Raw genomic sequence first — 22127 nt, 5'->3', positions numbered from 1 at the left:
TGGTCTTTCTATTACATTCCATAATCTTAATAGTGCAACTATAGCACATCTATTCATTTACATAATTTGCATCTCATATTGCAGAATTTAACATAATAGCCTTCCGCAAGTTTCATGCAGTTTATAAAGAAAATATAATATATAGATTCCATTTTGCTTCCATGTAGATTCCATTTTTTCATGCACTTTATAAACTAAATACAACATACAGATGGCATCGAAAGTTGTAGGATTAAGCTTGTGCTCATCCTCATCATTATCACCCACAAAGGTCAAGATGTACACCTTTCCCTGCTTCTCTAGGCTTCACATCATCGCTAACTCTAAATTATATTTCTTCCCTTCTCTTGCAAACAAATGAAGGCTGACGGAGGATAAATGTAGAAAGATGACTAGTAATAGGAGAACTCTTGTCAAGCTGGTCAATCTCACATGCCCACTAAAACAATTTCTATCATATACAGAAACATGTGTTCACAATATTTTGATTAACAAATGTAGGATAGGCTTGCATCGATACATAATCACAAAGAAACACACAGGATGAAGGATTCACAACTAGCTAAAAAGAACCCTACACCAAACACGTCAAAAACCTAGCAAGGTGAACATAGAACCAACACTTAAACTAAATACATTAAAAAAAACCAAGTTAAACGTTATATGTGGTATGTATATGTGTTGACCATGTTACACGTGGTTGATATAGTAGCAATTTCGATTACCTCTTACCTAAAAGGATATCCTCTTACAGTTTCATTTCATTTGACCTAACCAATTTTTTTTTTTTTAAAATAATTCCATACACTCTGCTTGTGATGGATTTTATATTTTTATTGAAAATGATTAAAGAATAATATAAGTTTTTGTCTCTAACAGTTCTGCAACTAAGAGATCTTTGTGTATTTGAATTTGACCTAAATTTTCCTTCAAAATAATCTGGCCACTATAATTTATAATGATCATTTAATGAGTAGTTGTGAAAATATTTAATTCTTGCTTCTGAATTAATCTGTACTCCCCCATTTTTGAGTATTGATATTCAATTATTTTTCCTCCTTGAGATTATCATTTTTTTGTTTGTTTTTTGATCAATAAATTGCAGCCTCATCAACAACAAAAATGTTTATTAATTTGAACAAAAAAATACAACTTCTTGAAATAGGGGTACAATGGAGGTCACATTTCAAAATGTGTGAGGTGCAAATTTATTTCACAAATATTTGGAGCTAAGAAGAGCATAATGACCCATAGTTTCGATTGTCTAACTAGAAATAAATAAATGATTAAATAACTCTTGTACAACCTTTAGTTTTAATCCGAACAATATATTTTATTAATTCATTTCATCTCTTTATTTATTACTTTTATTAAAATAAAATAAATATTCTAAAAAAATTAAAGGAATAAGATATAATACAAATTATATGATTAGATCTCTTTCTATTTCAAAATAAATAGATAAAGTGAATTCTTGTTGTCATTATTGTTAGTTTGTCTTTATGTTCATCTTGAATCTTGATTTAGGAAATGTTAATGGAGTGCCTATTTTGGGCTTTGTGATACTTTTGTACATATACTCTCTTAGGAACTTATTTTGGCTTGCAATCGAAGAACTATAGAGTTTGTGAAATGTGAGTTGAAAGGGGCAACACTACCTTGCTGCTATTTCTACAATGTCTCTAAAATTGGCCTTCTTACAACGCCATACGAGCCATAAGTTCTGTGTGCCTTAGTGATATGAGCAGAGTATGCTTGTTTCGTTGAACGCAAGGCACACAAATGTGTCTTTACCTTTACTTATATATCTTTGAAATGAAAACTACCAAAATGGATACTGTAGTATGGTTCCCAAATGGTTATCTAGGTCCTTATATTTTCCTATAACCTGGTCCTAATACATTTATTCTAATGTGGTTTTGTTTTGGAATGTATGAGCTGTAGCTACCCACCATAAGAAATGAGAGAATTTACAACCCAAGTAGTGGTATTTCTAGTACATTCCATAATCTTAATAGTGAAATTATAGTGCATCTATTTATTTACATAATTTGTATCTCATATTGCAGAATTTAACATAATAGCCTTCCATTATTTCATGCACTTTATAAAGAAAATATAACATATAGATCCATTTTGCTTCCATGTAGATTCCATTTTTTCATGCACTTTATAAAGCAAATACAACATATATATGGCGTAGAAAGTTGTAGGATTAAGCCTGTGCTCATCCTCGTCATTATCACCCACGAAGGTCAAGATCTACACCTTTCCTTGCTTTTCTAGGCTTCACGTCATCGCTAACTCTAAATTATCTTTCTTCCTTGCCCTTGCAAATAGATCTAGGTAGTCGGAGGATAAATGTAGAATGATGACTACTAACAGGAGAGCTCCTATTGAGCTGGTCAATTTCACATACCCACAAAAGAAGAAACTAAAACAATTTGTATCATATACAGAAACATGTGTTCACCATATTTTGATTAATAAAAGTAGGATAGGCATGTATCGATACATAATCACAAAGAGACACCATGGCTGAAGTATGAAGGATGTGCAATCAGCTAAAAAGAACCCTTTACAAAACACATCAAAAACCGAGCAGGGTGAACATAGAACCAACACCTAAACTAAAAAACTTGCATATAGAAATAAACTGAGTTAAACGTTACATGTGGTATGTATATGTATTGGCCATGCTACACGGAGTTGATATAGTAGCAATTTTGATTACCTCTTACCTAAAAGGACATCCTCTTACAATTTCATTTCATTTGACCTAAACAAAATTTAATTTTATAATATAATTCCATACACTACGCTTGTGATGGATTTTATATTTTTATTGAAAATGATTAAATAATAATATAAGTTTTTGTCTCTACCAGTTCTACAACTCATAGATCTTTGTGTATTCGAATTTGACCTAAATTTTCCTTCAAAATAATCTGGCCACTATAATTTATAATGAGCATATAGTGAGTACTTGTGAAAAATATTTAATTATTGCTTGTGAATTAATTTGTACTCCCCATTTTTGAGTAATGATATTCGATTATTTTTCCTCCTTGATATTATGATTTTGTTTTTGTTTTTTTATCAATAAATTGCAGCCATGATTACAACAAAAATCTATATTAATTTGAACAAAAAATACAACTTCCCAAACTAGGGGTGCAATAAGGTGGTTCCTAACTAGGAAGCATTATAAAAATGCCATATTTCTCAAAACAAAAAGGCTACTCTACCCAATTATAGTAACATTATCTATGATAATATAAAGGCAAGCATAATTGCATGCACAAAAGTAGAGGCACAAAGCTTGCAGAACAACTATCTTGTGAAAAGTAATTAATTCTTTTGCCATAGAACTTTTCTTAGATGAACCAAAATTCATTTGATGCTGAAGAAGTTTCTTCCTCGTCTTTATTTATATCCATCCATAATCTTTTGCATCACCACTCTCAATTTATGCACCAACTTGGTTACCTATCCCTACAAAATAATGTAGCGGTTATGGAAAGCAAGCCAAGGTGGAATCTATAAATGAGGGCGTCTTTTGTAAAATCTAAGATTCCATAATGGGCCTCTTATCATGGCAGATAATAGATGGAGAAAGGGGTTGATTAAGCTTGATTCAAGTCTTCAGAGGTAGAACGAATGGCATAATGCTAGAGCTCGGTCCCAACCCACCAAGAAGATTTACCAGGAGTTATTGAATTCCCTATTAAAAAATGCTTTTCACTTTGGGATATGAGATGGTCCATTGAGAAACATCGTCTTCATCTAAAGGTAATTTTCTCACAGTCAAACAGTTGTAAAAACCCTCTACAACCCATCTTCAATACTATTTCATTAGGAAGCCCTTTGGATAACTCCATTTCAACACAAATCTGAGCATTGGTAGTGTAATAGAAATCAATAGTTTCCTTGGAGGTGCAATGATATTTCCCTAGGCTATTCTTGATGGCTTGAAGATAGTCAAATTCCCAAAATTCAAGTAAAATATATGGTAATCGCACCCAAAGATAAGTTGTGGTAAATATTTTTGTGCATGGATGAAAGACTGGGAACCATGGTTTCATACACAGAAATACGTCTTGGAATATCTAATAACCTTTTTCTAATATCAACTTTCAATCCTTCTCAGAGTCAAATTCCAAAATAAAGAATTCTTAGGAACATGGATAAATCAAAATTTCACTGTCCATGTATTCTTTCCACTGTTCAGCAATACATGAATACATATCACTTAATTTTGGACATACCTTTGTGAATCTACAAATTAGGGCATAATGCTACAAAAATTCTTGTCGTTCCTTAGAGGGGCTCTAATCCTTGCAGATATGAATTAAAATAATAATATCATTGCAGGTCTTGTATTATGTTAAAAATCATGATGAGAACTTGGACTTTTCCCTCATCCCCTTATAATGTTGTTTGGTTTGATGTCTAAAATAATAATTCTATAAACATGTAGATATAATTAAAGACAATAAATAAATAATCTGTAATTAATATTAGTTATAATAATATAAAAATATCTAATCTATTAACGTATATAAGATAAATTCAATATTAAATTAAGAAAAATAAAAGTAAATATAACTTATGAACATAAACTTCTTCATGCAATGAATATGTTTGTGATGGCTCCTTCGGCCCATGGGCCGATTTCAAAAACTGTCGATGGTGCTTCAAAAGCAAAACCCTCGGTATCCGTCATTCATTTTGTAAACCTTGGTGACAATTCCATTGGTGTGGGAAGCTTTCATGCCTCCTCCCCTCTAGGAGAAGTGGATATCTCTGCTGCGAATAATGTTTCATCCTGCCCTTGTGCCTCTGTTGCTGGTGGTTTGTAGCGACTGCAAATTTCTTGAAAGTTGTTGAATGTCACCGCTAGTATGGTTGTGTCTGATGAGTAGACACGGAATGGCGAGTCTCCGAGAATATGGAAAGGGATACGTTTGTATGGTGGTGGTTTTATTCGTATTGCAAATGCCATTTCTATTAATCTGAAGCAGATACGAAAGAGGAAGTAGATCACAATGTTTATCTTTTGTCTACATAAGGTGTGATATAATGGTTAACGGGTTTTTGGCCCAGCCTCCCTCAACCGCATGCCTAGATCTTTAAACATTGGGAGCCTCTTATTACTGGTAAAGTTAATATTTTCCCATGGCTAAGGGGATCTTTATTGCAAAGTTTGATAATGCTCGAGATAGAAAGAAAATATTATGTGATCATTATTTTAGCTAGGAGGACGAATTTGTGTTGATGATTAAGGCTTGGCACTCTGATTTCAACCCTTCTTTTGAAATATTTAATAAACTTCTGATATTTTGCACTCTACCTTTGCCAACATTTTGACTGAAATGGATGTTTCAAAAGGCCTGCCTTTTGAGATTTTACTCAAATATTCTAAGGGTTCTTGGGTTAAAGTAATATCATGCAATGATCAGTAGATGGTTTATAAAGCATTTTTGGAGGAAAGGACACACTGGTAAAAGAGTTTAGGGTTTATGAAGCGGTACTGAATAGAGCTATAACCAACACTCTTTTTGGCATTGGAGATGCATTTTTTAGTTCACCATTATTCTTTTATCTCATCAGAAGATTGTAGTCAGTGAAACTCTTTTGTGTTGAGAAGTGCACTCTAGGAAGTGTGCCTTCCTGCATGTGCAAGCCCCCGTACTATGTAATATCTTTCATATGGCCAGTGAATTGATATTGTGGGTCACAAATCCCACCGTGGATTTTCCTCTTTGAGTTTTTCCATGTATAAAATTCAGTTTTCTATGGTGTTCATTCATGTGGCTAGTTTATCTACTTCATGTTATATGTTTCTTCATTTACCAGTTTATATGTGTATGTTCTAATAAGGTAAAATCTTATATTACCGGCAGGACAATGATTCACCCCTCCTTCTCAGTGTTCTTGCATTCTATGTATTCCAACAATAGCCATGTGCATCTCTTGTGATTGTAGTCTTGTGAATCTCTCGTGATTCTTGTTGGTACCTTGTGTGTTTGCATCCTTCTTGTGGGTCTGATTGATATCTCCTTGCATGGGGGGTGGACCTAATAGTACCACATGGTTGGGTGGAGTGCTATCTGCATCATGTTCATGGTGGCTTGTGAAAACATTGAAGACTTTCATGTCGATGTAGATTTATGTATTTACTCCTTTATTGTACTCTTGGAGATCATATCCTTATGGATACATTGAAATATAAATTGATGATCATATGTATATTCTCATGTCAATTTATTATGTATCATGATCATTGTAAATAAAGTTTTTTTTTTAATATTTAATGATGAACCATATGATTTTGTATTTTTCGTAAATGTTATTCCTTGAGTAATTTCGTTGTGGGGCCTTGAGGACTATTATTAGTTGTTAATTGTGCATATGTTCTTTCCATGTTCTATGTATCTCAATGCATATATGTATAATTTGTCTTTTCAAAAAAATATTGTTCGCATTTTTATTGGATTATTTGATTAAGTCCTCTCGGCCTCATAGCAGGGGCATTACAAATCTAATATTAGCAACATCTAACCGAGACATTAAAGTCAATTGAATCTTCAACATTAGAATATAAAGAACATCTAGAAGATATTCCAATAATTTTAATTTCGTTAATAGGGTGAACATATTTTAAATCAATTTTTAACTCATTATTATAAAGAACATATGTGAATATTTAATGCATAATTTCTTCTTTTGACTTCGAATTAAAAATTAAATAATTTTTATTTTGTAAAATAAATCTAAGAAATTACCCCAACCTCATTTTATTTATTTGTTCTAAATTTTTTTAAAACTTTAACCTATACTAAAATTTACAAGCATAAAATAAAATATACAATTGTGTCTACGTGTAACATCTCCCCACTAAGAAATTGTGCAAGACAATAGTAGCACACAAAAAATGAAATTGTTGTCTAAATGCACTATAAAAAAGAACTAAATTTTGAAAATAATCATGACTAACTTGTGTGGTGCATTCTTTCCCCAGGTCGACCTTTGGCCTCTCGTCTAAGGAATGTTGGCATTCCGATCCTTGGTGCCCTTTTTGTGGGCAACTAGATTTTTTCATTCACCTCTTTAGGTTTTGTTGTTGAGCTCAAAACTTGTAGAGTTGGATTCATGATTTGTGTTGATGGTTTTGGTCAGTGCCTTTTTCTTGGCATATAGCCCTTTTTGGGGATTTGCTTTGCATTCCCTTAAAATTTATGTAGATTTGGCATGATTTAAGGGTGGAAATCCTCCTTACAATATGAAAAGATAGAAATGTTATTTTTTTTCTCACAACACCATTAATATTCATGTGTCACTTTTTACTAAAGCATGTATATGCGATAATGTGATGCTTTAGATTCAAGTGGAAGCCAACAAGGTTGCACCGTGGGCCACATTTGGGAGCTTCGGGAGCATTGGGTAAATGCTCCTTATATAGTTGCTATAGTTGTTTCAAATAATTTTGCCTCCCATGATCGATCTATGCCCTCGCCACCATCAACGTATATGTACCTCTTTGACTCACCGCTCTCAAACCCTACAGTCTCAAGCTCCATCTAAATAGTCTAGTGGTGGCAATTATTTTAATAGGCAATTCTCCACCTCTTCGTTGTGTGGGATTTTCACCCCTAGATGGGGTGCGAGGTTGTGGGTCCAATCACTAATGGTGACAGTGGATGTCCAAATTTTGGTGGTGATAGTGGATGGCCTAGCTCATCCAAATGGCTCCCATGATTGGCTCTGGCTATCTTTCCCTCTTGCTAGGATGAGGACAAGGACAAGGAGGATAATACAATAGTCACTTAACAACTTTTCCTTCTTTCTTTCTACTCTCTCGGATCTGCCCATGTTTTTGTTCCTAGGGGGTTCTTATATGTTTTTTATTCTCTAGGCTTTGCTCGTTTGACTACTATGGTGAGATCTTGTATCCCTCTACTATTTTTTTGTGAATAATGCACTTTTGTCTAATATTAATGGAATTGACCACTATTCATAAAAAAATAGTTTCAAAACATGATTGCAAGCTCTCTCTTTTAATTTCTCCTTCAAAAAAATTAATACTTAACCTATAACAAAATTTGCAAATATAAAATAAAATAGGCAATTGCCCACTACAAAACTGCACAGCACAATAGCAGGAAAACAAAATTGAAACTTTTTTCTAAATGCACTGTAAAGAAATTTTGAGTTAAAAAATAATCACTACCAATAAAATATAAGAACAACACCAAATATTTTGAATACAGAAAATAGTTGTTATTAATATGCAAATATAATAACAACTATGATAAATCTTCTGATATTGTGACCTGGATGAAATAAATTGCAAATACGTATCTCATATGCTTGCCTTCTTTGACAAATCTTATATTAAGAGCATGACCAATCGGTTGAGTGATTTTATAATAGAGCTGTTATATCATATTAAAAAATTGAAAGTAAAATTACTATAGAAAATCAAACCACTTTTCTCTCATGAACAACACCAAACTAGATAAATAGTAATAGAGCTATTATTATTTCGCCCTTATTTAGAGCTTATACAATATTGATTATCCAAATGCTTATTGTTCGCTTATAGAAATCTGGGCAAGATTGAAGGTGGGCATCAGAAGTTATAGGAAGCGAGCATGCGATAGGGAACATGAATATCGAGCTCCTCCACAACGTCAGGAAAGGCAGCCAACCTGAAGCTACGGTAGATCTCCCTGTTCCATCCCCTGACCGCCAGTTTCTCTGCCTCCTTAACCGCCGCCTGCAAAGTCCCCACCGAGTCGTCGAAAGCGGCGTCCACAATCCCTTTCTGAAAGGCCATCTGGGCGTTGAGCTTGGTGCCGCCTAGCACCACATCGCGCAGGGCTGCAGGGTGCAGCTTGCTACGAATCAAGGTTAGCATACTCTTGGGGATGTTGAAGCCATGATCGAGCTCGCACATGTAGAGGTGGGAGGACCCCTGCGTACTCATGAAGCGGTAATCGTGAGCCAGAGCAAGCGTGAAGGCGCTCGCCTCCGCGTGCCCGCAGATGGCTGCCACGGTGGGGATGCTGAGCTTCATGAAGGCTGCGAACATATTCTCTAATTTCTCCATGCCTATGTCAAAACGGTCGTGGGGGCTCTCGCCAACCCATTTCATGTCGAGGCCGCAGGAGAAGTATTTGCCTGCGTTGGTGGTTACCAGGGCTGCTGCGTCTGCCGATTCTTCCACCTCTTTGAGAGCGTCAGAGATGGCATCGAATGTTGTGGGATTAAACCTGTGCTCGCCGTCACCAACGAAGGTCAAGATGTACACATTTCCTCGCTTCTCTAGGCTGCACATCCTCGCTACCTTTCCTTTCCTTGCTCTTTCAAAACAAATCGAGGCAGTTTAGTGATGAATCAGATGAGTGATAGACAATTAAATAGGGGAGAGTGCTCCTGTATACTTGCTAACTCCGACTCGTCAACTAGGCTTCAGTCAAATCTATCAAATTTTGCACTCTTTACCCTTGATGAAATTATGGACCTCTTCATCAGCCGACTTTCTATCTTTAAAAAACTTCTTCCCCTCCATGTTCAACCTAGTAACATCAGCAATAAGATCCTCTTTATCTTTGAAGAAATGGCTAGCAGAATTATAAAATGGTTAGACACGAAATTGCCTATTACACATATTGAATAGCATTATGTTACTTTTATGTTGTTCAAATTTTTGAACAGTATCGACTTATTCTTTACGAGTAACACTACTAAAATTAAATTTGAACATAAAACCAACGACGTTTAAGAAGATCGTGAGTAAGGAATCATGACTAACTAGATTTTTTCAAACAATCTATCATTTTTTGTCTGGGCTTATGACGTATCGTTGGTCTCGAAAACAAATCAAGTTCATCTTGTACACCTTTCACCTTTCATCTTCTTGATAACAATTTCCACGTGGCTGATATGGCATTGTCCGAGATCTTTGCAGATGAATAGTTGAATTTGACCATACTGGCTTTCTTCCTTGGTTTTGCAAACAAATCAAGGCAGTCACAGGATGAACGCAGATGAGCGATGCATGAATAGTTGGTATTGCAAAACATGTAGTTGGGTAAACCATTGAATCATATATGCTGCTTCATCTCTGCAATTTCAGTTTTACAAGGTATCTTATTCCTTTGCATCAGTCTGATGGCTAATGCACTTTTGCTGACGACATTACCAAACTTTGTCAAGGTTGCATTTCTATGTCAATGGTTGATTCCATATGACTGTATTTCTAGAAACTAGCTCTTCCATTCAAAGTTTGGATTCAGACGCATGAGATAAACCTACCTAGACCAGAGTAGCTGGATACACCAATGTCCCTCCTTAGGAGCATGCATCGGCGTATCCAATACGCGTATATTAAAAAATATTTATTTATATTTACTTATTTTATTATGAATTTTAATTTTTAATTAATATTAAAAAATTAAATGTGGAAATGAGTTTTTATTTTTTAAGTTTAGATCAATATTGTTTATTTAGTTCTTTATATTTAATTTTTTCTGAAAATATATTTAGATATTTTCCTTTTTAATTTCTATTTAAAGTTTTATTTTGTTTTATTTTAATTTGGATTTAAATGACATTATTGTTAATTTAATTAAAGCTCACGCTTTGTAGTTTTTGGGTATATTGTAGTGTTAAATCAACTTATAATTATTTATCTGGCAATTATGTGTCTAAATTGTTTTTAAAGTAATTACAATCTCCTCTAATAACTTATAAAATTTTGGTAAATATATGTGTATGTGTTTTTAATGAATGTCATATCCAGCTGTATCACTATTAGTGGTCTTCAAAAATGGTCCTATTCGTATCTGTATCTATAACCTTGTCCGTGCAACTTTGACCTAGTTTGTCTTTATGTTGATCTTGAATCTTCATTTAGGAAATGTTAATGGAGTGCCTGTTTTGGGCTTTGTTATACTTCTGTACATATACTCTCTTAGGAAGTTATTTTGGCCCGTGATGGAAGAACTATAGATAATAGAGTTTGTGAAATGCGAGTTAACAGGGGCAGTGCTATCTTGTTCCTATTTCTACAATGTCATACGAGTCGTAAGTTGTGTTTTCCGTAGTGATAGTAGTGGAGTATTCTTGTTTCGTTGAACTCAAGGCACATAAATGTGTCTTTATCTTTACTTATTTATCTTTGCAATGAAAAATACACAAATGGATACTGTAGTATGGTTACCAAATGGTTATCTAGGTCCCTATATTTTCCTATAACTTGGTGTTAATACATTTATTGTAATGTGGTTTGGTTTTAGAAGGCTTGAGGTGTAGCTACCCACGATAAGAAATGAGAGAAGTTACAACCCAGGTAGTGGTCTTTCTATTACATTCCATAATCTTAATAGTGCAACTATAGCACATCTATTCATTTACATAATTTGCATCTCATATTGCAGAATTTAACATAATAGCCTTCCGCAAGTTTCATGCAGTTTATAAAGAAAATATAATATATAGATTCCATTTTGCTTCCATGTAGATTCCATTTTTTCATGCACTTTATAAACTAAATACAACATACAGATGGCATCGAAAGTTGTAGGATTAAGCTTGTGCTCATCCTCATCATTATCACCCACAAAGGTCAAGATGTACACCTTTCCCTGCTTCTCTAGGCTTCACATCATCGCTAACTCTAAATTATATTTCTTCCCTTCTCTTGCAAACAAATGAAGGCTGACGGAGGATAAATGTAGAAAGATGACTAGTAATAGGAGAACTCTTGTCAAGCTGGTCAATCTCACATGCCCACTAAAACAATTTCTATCATATACAGAAACATGTGTTCACAATATTTTGATTAACAAATGTAGGATAGGCTTGCATCGATACATAATCACAAAGAAACACACAGGATGAAGGATTCACAACTAGCTAAAAAGAACCCTACACCAAACACGTCAAAAACCTAGCAAGGTGAACATAGAACCAACACTTAAACTAAATACATTAAAAAAAACCAAGTTAAACGTTATATGTGGTATGTATATGTGTTGACCATGTTACACGTGGTTGATATAGTAGCAATTTCGATTACCTCTTACCTAAAAGGATATCCTCTTACAGTTTCATTTCATTTGACCTAACCAATTTTTTTTTTTTTAAAATAATTCCATACACTCTGCTTGTGATGGATTTTATATTTTTATTGAAAATGATTAAAGAATAATATAAGTTTTTGTCTCTAACAGTTCTGCAACTAAGAGATCTTTGTGTATTTGAATTTGACCTAAATTTTCCTTCAAAATAATCTGGCCACTATAATTTATAATGATCATTTAATGAGTAGTTGTGAAAATATTTAATTCTTGCTTCTGAATTAATCTGTACTCCCCCATTTTTGAGTATTGATATTCAATTATTTTTCCTCCTTGAGATTATCATTTTTTTGTTTGTTTTTTGATCAATAAATTGCAGCCTCATCAACAACAAAAATGTTTATTAATTTGAACAAAAAAATACAACTTCTTGAAATAGGGGTACAATGGAGGTCACATTTCAAAATGTGTGAGGTGCAAATTTATTTCACAAATATTTGGAGCTAAGCAGAGCATAATGACCCATAGTTTCGATTGTCTAACTAGAAATAAATAAATGATTAAATAACTCTTGTACAACCTTTAGTTTTAATCCGAACAATATATTTTATTAATTCATTTCATCTCTTTATTTATTACTTTTATTAAAATAAAATAAATATTCTAAAAAAATTAAAGGAATAAGATATAATACAAATTATATGATTAGATCTCTTTCTATTTCAAAATAAATAGATAAAGTGAATTCTTGTTGTCATTATTGTTAGTTTGTCTTTATGTTCATCTTGAATCTTGATTTAGGAAATGTTAATGGAGTGCCTATTTTGGGCTTTGTGATACTTTTGTACATATACTCTCTTAGGAACTTATTTTGGCTTGCAATCGAAGAACTATAGAGTTTGTGAAATGTGAGTTGAAAGGGGCAACACTACCTTGCTGCTATTTCTACAATGTCTCTAAAATTGGCCTTCTTACAACGCCATACGAGCCATAAGTTCTGTGTGCCTTAGTGATATGAGCAGAGTATGCTTGTTTCGTTGAACGCAAGGCACACAAATGTGTCTTTACCTTTACTTATATATCTTTGAAATGAAAACTACCAAAATGGATACTGTAGTATGGTTCCCAAATGGTTATCTAGGTCCTTATATTTTCCTATAACCTGGTCCTAATACATTTATTCTAATGTGGTTTTGTTTTGGAATGTATGAGCTGTAGCTACCCACCATAAGAAATGAGAGAATTTACAACCCAAGTAGTGGTATTTCTAGTACATTCCATAATCTTAATAGTGAAATTATAGTGCATCTATTTATTTACATAATTTGTATCTCATATTGCAGAATTTAACATAATAGCCTTCCATTATTTCATGCACTTTATAAAGAAAATATAACATATAGATCCATTTTGCTTCCATGTAGATTCCATTTTTTCATGCACTTTATAAAGCAAATACAACATATATATGGCGTAGAAAGTTGTAGGATTAAGCCTGTGCTCATCCTCGTCATTATCACCCACGAAGGTCAAGATCTACACCTTTCCTTGCTTTTCTAGGCTTCACGTCATCGCTAACTCTAAATTATCTTTCTTCCTTGCCCTTGCAAATAGATCTAGGTAGTCGGAGGATAAATGTAGAATGATGACTACTAACAGGAGAGCTCCTATTGAGCTGGTCAATTTCACATACCCACAAAAGAAGAAACTAGAACAATTTGTATCATATACAGAAACATGTGTTCACCATATTTTGATTAATAAAAGTAGGATAGGCATGTATCGATACATAATCACAAAGAGACACCATGGCTGAAGTATGAAGGATGTGCAATCAGCTAAAAAGAACCCTTTACAAAACACATCAAAAACCGAGCAGGGTGAACATAGAACCAACACCTAAACTAAAAAACTTGCATATAGAAATAAACTGAGTTAAACGTTACATGTGGTATGTATATGTATTGGCCATGCTACACGGAGTTGATATAGTAGCAATTTTGATTACCTCTTACCTAAAAGGACATCCTCTTACAATTTCATTTCATTTGACCTAAACAAAATTTAATTTTATAATATAATTCCATACACTACGCTTGTGATGGATTTTATATTTTTATTGAAAATGATTAAATAATAATATAAGTTTTTGTCTCTACCAGTTCTACAACTCATAGATCTTTGTGTATTCGAATTTGACCTAAATTTTCCTTCAAAATAATCTGGCCACTATAATTTATAATGAGCATATAGTGAGTACTTGTGAATTAATTTGTACTCCCCATTTTTGAGTAATGATATTCGATTATTTTTCCTCCTTGATATTATGATTTTGTTTTTGTTTTTTTATCAATAAATTGCAGCCATGATTACAACAAAAATCTATATTAATTTGAACAAAAAATACAACTTCCCAAACTAGGGGTGCAATAAGGTGGTTCCTAACTAGGAAGCATTATAAAAATGCCATATTTCTCAAAACAAAAAGGCTACTCTACCCAGTTATAGTAACATTATCTATGATAATATAAAGGCAAGCATAATTGCATGCACAAAAGTAGAGGCACAAAGCTTGCAGAACAACTATCTTGTGAAAAGTAATTAATTTTTTTGCCATAGAACTTTTCTTAGATGAACCAAAATTCATTTGATGCTGAAGAAGTTTCTTCCTCGTCTTTATTTATATCCATCCATAATCTTTTGCATCACCACTCTCAATTTATGCACCAACTTGGTTACCTATCCCTACAAAATAATGTAGCGGTTATGGAAAGCAAGCCAAGGTGGAATCTATAAATGAGGGCGTCTTTTGTAAAATCTAAGATTCCATAATGGGCCTCTTATCATGGCAGATAATAGATGGAGAAAGGGGTTGATTAAGCTTGATTCAAGTCTTCAGAGGTAGAACGAATGGCATAATGCTAGAGCTCGGTCCCAACCCACCAAGAAGATTTGCCAGGAGTTATTGAATTCCCTATTAAAAAATGCTTTTCACTTTGGGATATGAGATGGTCCATTGAGAAACATCGTCTTCATCTAAAGGTAATTTTCTCACAGTCAAACAGTTGTAAAAACCCTCTACAACCCATCTTCAATACTATTTCATTAGGAAGCCCTTTGGATAACTCCATTTCAACACAAATCTGAGCATTGGTAGTGTAATAGAAATCAATAGTTTCCTTGGAGGTGCAATGATATTTCCCTAGGCTATTCTTGATGGCTTGAAGATAGTCAAATTCCCAAAATTCAAGTAAAATATATGGTAATCGCACCCAAAGATAAGTTGTGGTAAATATTTTTGTGCATGGATGAAAGACTGGGAACCATGGTTTCATACACAGAAATACGTCTTGGAATATCTAATAACCTTTTTCTAATATCAACTTTCAATCCTTCTCAGAGTCAAATTCCAAAATAAAGAATTCTTAGGAACATGGATAAATCAAAATTTCACTGTCCATGTATTCTTTCCACTGTTCAGCAATACATGAATACATATCACTTAATTTTGGACATACCTTTGGGAATCTACAAATTAGGGCATAATGCTACAAAAATTCTTGTCGTTCCTTAGAGGGGCTCTAATCCTTGCAGATATGAATTAAAATAATAATATCATGGCAGGTCTTGTATTATGTTAAAAATCATGATGAGAACTTGGACTTTTCCCTCATCCGCTTATAATGTTGTTTGGTTTGATGTCTAAAATAATAATTCTATAAACATGTAGATATAATTCAAGACAATAAATAAATAATCTATAATTAATATTAGTTATAATAATATAAAAATATCTAATCTATTAACGTATATAAGATAAATTCAATATTAAATTAAGAAAAATAAAAGTAAATATAACTTATGAACATAAACTTCTTCATGCAATGAATATGTTTGTGATGGCTACTTCGGCCCATGGGCCGATTTCAAAAACTGTCGATGGTGCTTCAAAAGCAAAACCCTCGGTATCCGTCATTCATTTTGTAAACCTTGGTGACAATTCCATTGGTGTGGGAAGCTTTCATGCCTCCTCCCCTCTAGGAGAAGTGGATATCTCTGCTGCGAATAATGTTTCATCCTGCCCTTGTGCCTCTGTTGCTGGTGGTTTGTAGCGACTGCAAATTTCTTGAAAGTTGTTGAATGTCACTGCTAGTATGGTTGTGTCTGATGAGTAGACACGGAATGGCGAGTCTCCGAGAATATGGAAAGGGATACGTTTGTATGGTGGTGGTTTTATTCGTATTGCAAATGCCATTTCTATTAATCTGAAGCAGATACGAAAGAGGAAGTAGATCACAATGTTTATCTTTTGTCTACATAAGGTGTGATATAATGGTTAACGGGTTTTTGGCCCAGCCTCCCTCAACCGCATGCCTAGATCTTTAAACATTGGGAGCCTCTTATTACTGGTAAAGTTAATATTTTCCCATGGCTAAGGGGATCTTTATTGCAAAGTTTGATAATGCTCGAGATAGAAAGAAAATATTATGTGATCATTATTTTAGCTAGGAGGACGAATTTGTGTTGATGATTAAGGCTTGGCACTCTGATTTCAACCCTTCTTTTGAAATATTTAATAAACTTCTGATATTTTGCACTCTACCTTTGCCAACATTTTGACTGAAATGGATGTTTCAAAAGGCCTGCCTTTTGAGATTTTACTCAAATATTCTAAGGGTTCTTGGGTTAAAGTAATATCATGCAATGATCAGTAGATGGTTTATAAAGCATTTTTGGAGGAAAGGACACACTGGTAAAAGAGTTTAGGGTTTATGAAGCGGTACTGAATAGAGCTATAACCAACACTCTTTTTGGCATTGGAGATGCATTTTTTAGTTCACCATTATTCTTTTATCTCATCAGAAGATTGTAGTCAGTGAAACTCTTTTGTGTTGAGAAGTGCACTCTAGGAAGTGTGCCTTCCTGCATGTGCAAGCCCCCGTACTATGTAATATCTTTCATATGGCCAGTGAATTGATATTGTGGGTCACAAATCCCACCGTGGTTTTTCCTCTTTGAGTTTTTCCATGTATAAAATTCAGTTTTCTATGGTGTTCATTCATGTGGCTAGTTTATCTACTTCATGTTATATGTTTCTTCATTTACCATTTTATATGTGTATGTTCTAATAAGGTAAAATCTTATATTACCGGCAGGACAATGATTCACCCCTCCTTCTCAGTGTTCTTGCATTCTATGTATTCCAACAATAGCCATGTGCATCTCTCATGATTCTTGTTGGTACCTTGTGTGCTTGCATCCTTCTTGTGGATCTGATAGATATCTCCTTGCATGGGGGGTGGACCTAATAGTACCACATGGTTGGGTGGAGTGCTATTTGCACCCATTGGGTTTTTCTGGATCTGCATCATGTTCATGGTGGCTTGTGAAAACATTGAAGACTTTCATGTCGATGCAGATTTATGTATTTACTCCTTTATTGTACTCTTGGAGATCATATCCTTGTGGACACATTGAAATATAAATTGATGATCATATGTATATTCTCATGTCAATTTAGTATGTATCATGATCATTGTAAATGAAGGTTTTTTTTTAATATTTAATGATGAACCTTATGATTTTGTATTTTTCGTAAATGTTATTCCTTGAGTAATTTCGTTGTGGGGCCTTGAGGACTATTGTTAGTTGTTAATTGTGCATATGTTCTTTCCATGTTCTATCTATCTCAATGCATATATGTGTAATTTGTCTTTTCAAAAAAATATTGTTCGCATTTTTATTGGATTATTTGATTAAGTCCTCTCGGCCTAATAGCAGGGGCATTACAAATCTAATATTAGCAACATCTAACCGAGACATTAAAGTCAATTGAATCTTCAACATTACAATATAAAGAACATCTAGAAGATATTCCAATAATTTTAATTTCGTTAATAGGGTGAACATATTTTAAATCAATTTTTAACTCATTATTATAAGGAACATATGTGAATATTTAATGCATAATTTCTTCTTTTGACTTCGAATTAAAAATTAAATAATTTTTATTTTGTAAAATAAATCTAAGAAATTACCCCAACCTCATTTTATCTATTTCTTCTAAATTTTTTTAAAACTTTAACCTATACTAAAATTTACAAGCATAAAATAAAATATACAATTGTGTCTACATGTAACATCTCCCCACTAAGAAATTGTGCAAGACAATAGTAGCACACAAAAAATGAAATTGTTGTCTAAATGCACTGTAAAAAAGAACTAAATTTTGAAAATAATCATGACTAACTTGTGTGGTGCATTCTTTCCCCAGGTTGACCTTTGGCCTCTCGTCTAAGGAATGTGGGCATTCCGATCCTTGGTGCCCTTTTTGTGGGCAACTAGATTTTTTCAATCACCTCTTTAGGTTTTGTTGTTGAGCTCAAAACTTGTAGAGTTGGATTCATGATTTGTGTTGATGGTTTTGGTCAGTGCCTTTTTCTTGGCATATAGCCCTTTTTGGGGATTTGCTTTGCATTCCCTTAAAATTTATGTAGATTTGGCATGATTTAAGGGTGGAAATCCTCCTTACAATATGAAAAGATAGAAATGTTATTTTTTTTCTCACAACACCATTAATATTCATGTGTCACTTTTTACTAAAGCATGTATATGCGATAATGTGATGCTTTAGATTCAAGTGGAAGCCAACAAGGTTGCACCGTGGGCCACATTTGGGAGCTTCGGGAGCATTGGGTAAATGCTCCTTATATAGTTGCTATAGTTGTTTCAAATAATTTTGCCTCCCATGATCGATCTATGCCCTCGCCACCATCAACGTATATGTACCTGTTTGACTCACCGCTCTCAAACCCTACAGTCTCAAGCTCCATCTAAATAGTCTAGTGGTGGCAATTATTTTAATAGGCAATTCTCCACCTCTTCGTTGTGTGGGATTTTCACCCCTAGATGGGGTGCGAGGTTGTGGGTCCAATCACTAATGGTGACAGTGGATGTCCAAATTTTGGTGGTGATAGTGGATGGCCTAGCTCATCCAAATGGCTCCCATGATTGGCTCTGGCTATCTTTCCCTCTTGCTAGGATGAGGACAAGGACAAGGAGGATAATACAATAGTCACTTAACAACTTTTCCTTCTTTCTTTCTACTCTCTCGGATCTGCCCATGTTTTTGTTCCTAGGGGGTTCTTATATGTTTTTTATTCTCTAGGCTTTGCTCGTTTGACTACTATGGTGAGATCTTGTATCCCTCTACTATTTTTTTGTGAATAATGCACTTTTGTCTAATATTAATGGAATTGACCACTATTCATAAAAAAATAGTTTCAAAACATGATTGCAAGCTCTCTCTTTTAATTTCTCCTTCAAAAAAATTAATACTTAACCTATAACAAAATTTGCAAATATAAAATAAAATAGGCAATTGCCCACTACAAAACTGCACAGCACAATAGCAGGAAAACAAAATTGAAACTTTTTTCTAAATGCACTGTAAAGAAATTTTAAGTTAAAAAATAATCACTACCAATAAAATATAAGAACAACACCAAATATTTTGAATACAGAAAATAGTTGTTATTAATATGCAAATATAATAACAACTATGATAAATCTTCTGATATTGTGACCTGGATGAAATAAATTGCAAATACGTATCTCATATGCTTGCCTTCTTTGACAAATCTTATATTAAGAGCATGACCAATCGGTTGAGTGATTTTATAATAGAGCTGTTATATCATATTAAAAAATTGAAAGTAAAATTACTATAGAAAATCAAACCACTTTTCTCTCATGAACAACACCAAACTAGATAAATAGTAATAGAGCTATTATTATTTCGCCCTTATTTAGAGCTTATACAATATTGATTATCCAAATGCTTATTGTTCGCTTATAGAAATCTGGGCAAGATTGAAGGTGGGCATCAGAAGTTATAGGAAGCGAGCATGCGATAGGGAACATGAATATCGAGCTCCTCCACAACGTCAGGAAAGGCAGCCAACCTGAAGCTACGGTAGATCTCCCTGTTCCATCCCCTGACCGCCAGTTTCTCTGCCTCCTTAACCGCCGCCTGCAAAGTCCCCACCGAGTCGTCGAAAGCGGCGTCCACAATCCCTTTCTGAAAGGCCATCTGGGCGTTGAGCTTGGTGCCGCCTAGCACCACATCGCGCAGGGCTGCAGGGTGCAGCTTGCTACGAATCAAGGTTAGCATACTCTTGGGGATGTTGAAGCCATGATCGAGCTCGCACATGTAGAGGTGGGAGGACCCCTGCGTACTCATGAAGCGGTAATCGTGAGCCAGAGCAAGCGTGAAGGCGCTCGCCTCCGCGTGCCCGCAGATGGCTGCCACGGTGGGGATGCTGAGCTTCATGAAGGCTGCGAACATATTCTCTAATTTCTCCATGCCTATGTCAAAACGGTCGTGGGGGCTCTCGCCAACCCATTTCATGTCGAGGCCGCAGGAGAAGTATTTGCCTGCGTTGGTGGTTACCAGGGCTGCTGCGTCTGCCGATTCTTCCACCTCTTTGAGAGCGTCAGAGATGGCATCGAATGTTGTGGGATTAAACCTGTGCTCGCCGTCACCAACGAAGGTCAAGATGTACACATTTCCTCGCTTCTCTAGGCTGCACATCCTCGCTACCTTTCCTTTCCTTGCTCTTTCAAAACAAATCGAGGCAGTTTAGTGATGAATCAGATGAGTGATAGACAATTAAATAGGGGAGAGTGCTCCTGTATACTTGCTAACTCCGACTCGTCAACTAGGCTTCAGTCAAATCTATCAAATTTTGCACTCTTTACCCTTGATGAAATTATGGACCTCTTCATCAGCCGACTTTCTATCTTTAAAAAACTTCTTCCCCTCCATGTTCAACCTAGTAACATCAGCAATAAGATCCTCTTTATCTTTGAAGAAATGGCTAGCAGAATTATAAAATGGTTAGACACGAAATTGCCTATTACACATATTGAATAGCATTATGTTACTTTTATGTTGTTCAAATTTTTGAACAGTATCGACTTATTCTTTACGAGTAACACTACTAAAATTAAATTTGAACATAAAACCAACGACGTTTAAGAAGATCGTGAGTAAGGAATCATGACTAACTAGATTTTTTCAAACAATCTATCATTTTTTGTCTGGGCTTATGACGTATCGTTGGTCTCGAAAACAAATCAAGTTCATCTTGTACACCTTTCACCTTTCATCTTCTTGATAACAATTTCCACGTGGCTGATATGGCATTGTCCGAGATCTTTGCAGATGAATAGTTGAATTTGACCATACTGGCTTTCTTCCTTGGTTTTGCAAACAAATCAAGGCAGTCACAGGATGAACGCAGATGAGCGATGCATGAATAGTTGGTATTGCAAAACATGTAGTTGGGTAAACCATTGAATCATATATGCTGCTTCATCTCTGCAATTTCAGTTTTACAAGGTATCTTATTCCTTTGCATCAGTCTGATGGCTAATGCACTTTTGCTGACGACATTACCAAACTTTGTCAAGGTTGCATTTCTATGTCAATGGTTGATTCCATATGACTGTATTTCTAGAAACTAGCTCTTCCATTCAAAGTTTGGATTCAGACGCATGAGATAAACCTACCTAGACCAGAGTAGCTGGATACACCAATGTCCCTCCTTAGGAGCATGCATCGGCGTATCCAATACGCGTATATTAAAAAATATTTATTTATATTTACTTATTTTATTATGAATTTTAATTTTTAATTAATATTAAAAAATTAAATGTGGAAATGAGTTTTTATTTTTTAAGTTTAGATCAATATTGTTTATTTAGTTCTTTATATTTAATTTTTTCTGAAAATATATTTAGATATTTTCCTTTTTAATTTCTATTTAAAGTTTTATTTTGTTTTATTTTAATTTGGATTTAAATGACATTATTGTTAATTTAATTAAAGCTCACGCTTTGTAGTTTTTGGGTATATTGTAGTGTTAAATCAACTTATAATTATTTATCTGGCAATTATGTGTCTAAATTGTTTTTAAAGTAATTACAATCTCCTCTAATAACTTATAAAATTTGGTAAATATATGTGTATGTGTT

The 22127-nt window shown here is 34.3% G+C and overlaps 2 protein-coding genes across 2 annotated transcripts; both read right to left on the bottom strand.

Annotated features, from left to right (window-relative positions):
• Positions 1 to 8635: 8635 nt before the first annotated feature.
• On the bottom strand, positions 8636 to 9343 carry LOC131046232 (enoyl-CoA delta isomerase 2, peroxisomal-like). The gene has a single exon (XM_057979916.2). It carries the CDS (start codon positions 9341 to 9343, stop codon positions 8636 to 8638), a length of 708 nt encoding a protein of 235 aa, XP_057835899.1.
• Positions 9344 to 19974: 10631 nt separating this feature from the next.
• On the bottom strand, positions 19975 to 20682 carry LOC131859279 (enoyl-CoA delta isomerase 2, peroxisomal-like). Its single transcript, XM_059212870.1, has one exon. It carries the CDS (start codon positions 20680 to 20682, stop codon positions 19975 to 19977), a length of 708 nt encoding a protein of 235 aa, XP_059068853.1.
• Positions 20683 to 22127: the final 1445 nt, after the last annotated feature.

Source organism: Cryptomeria japonica, chromosome 10 (genome assembly GCF_030272615.1).
Source record: "Cryptomeria japonica chromosome 10, Sugi_1.0, whole genome shotgun sequence".
NCBI lineage: Eukaryota > Viridiplantae > Streptophyta > Pinopsida > Cupressales > Cupressaceae > Cryptomeria > Cryptomeria japonica.
This window is presented reverse-complemented; position numbering and strand designations above follow the sequence as displayed.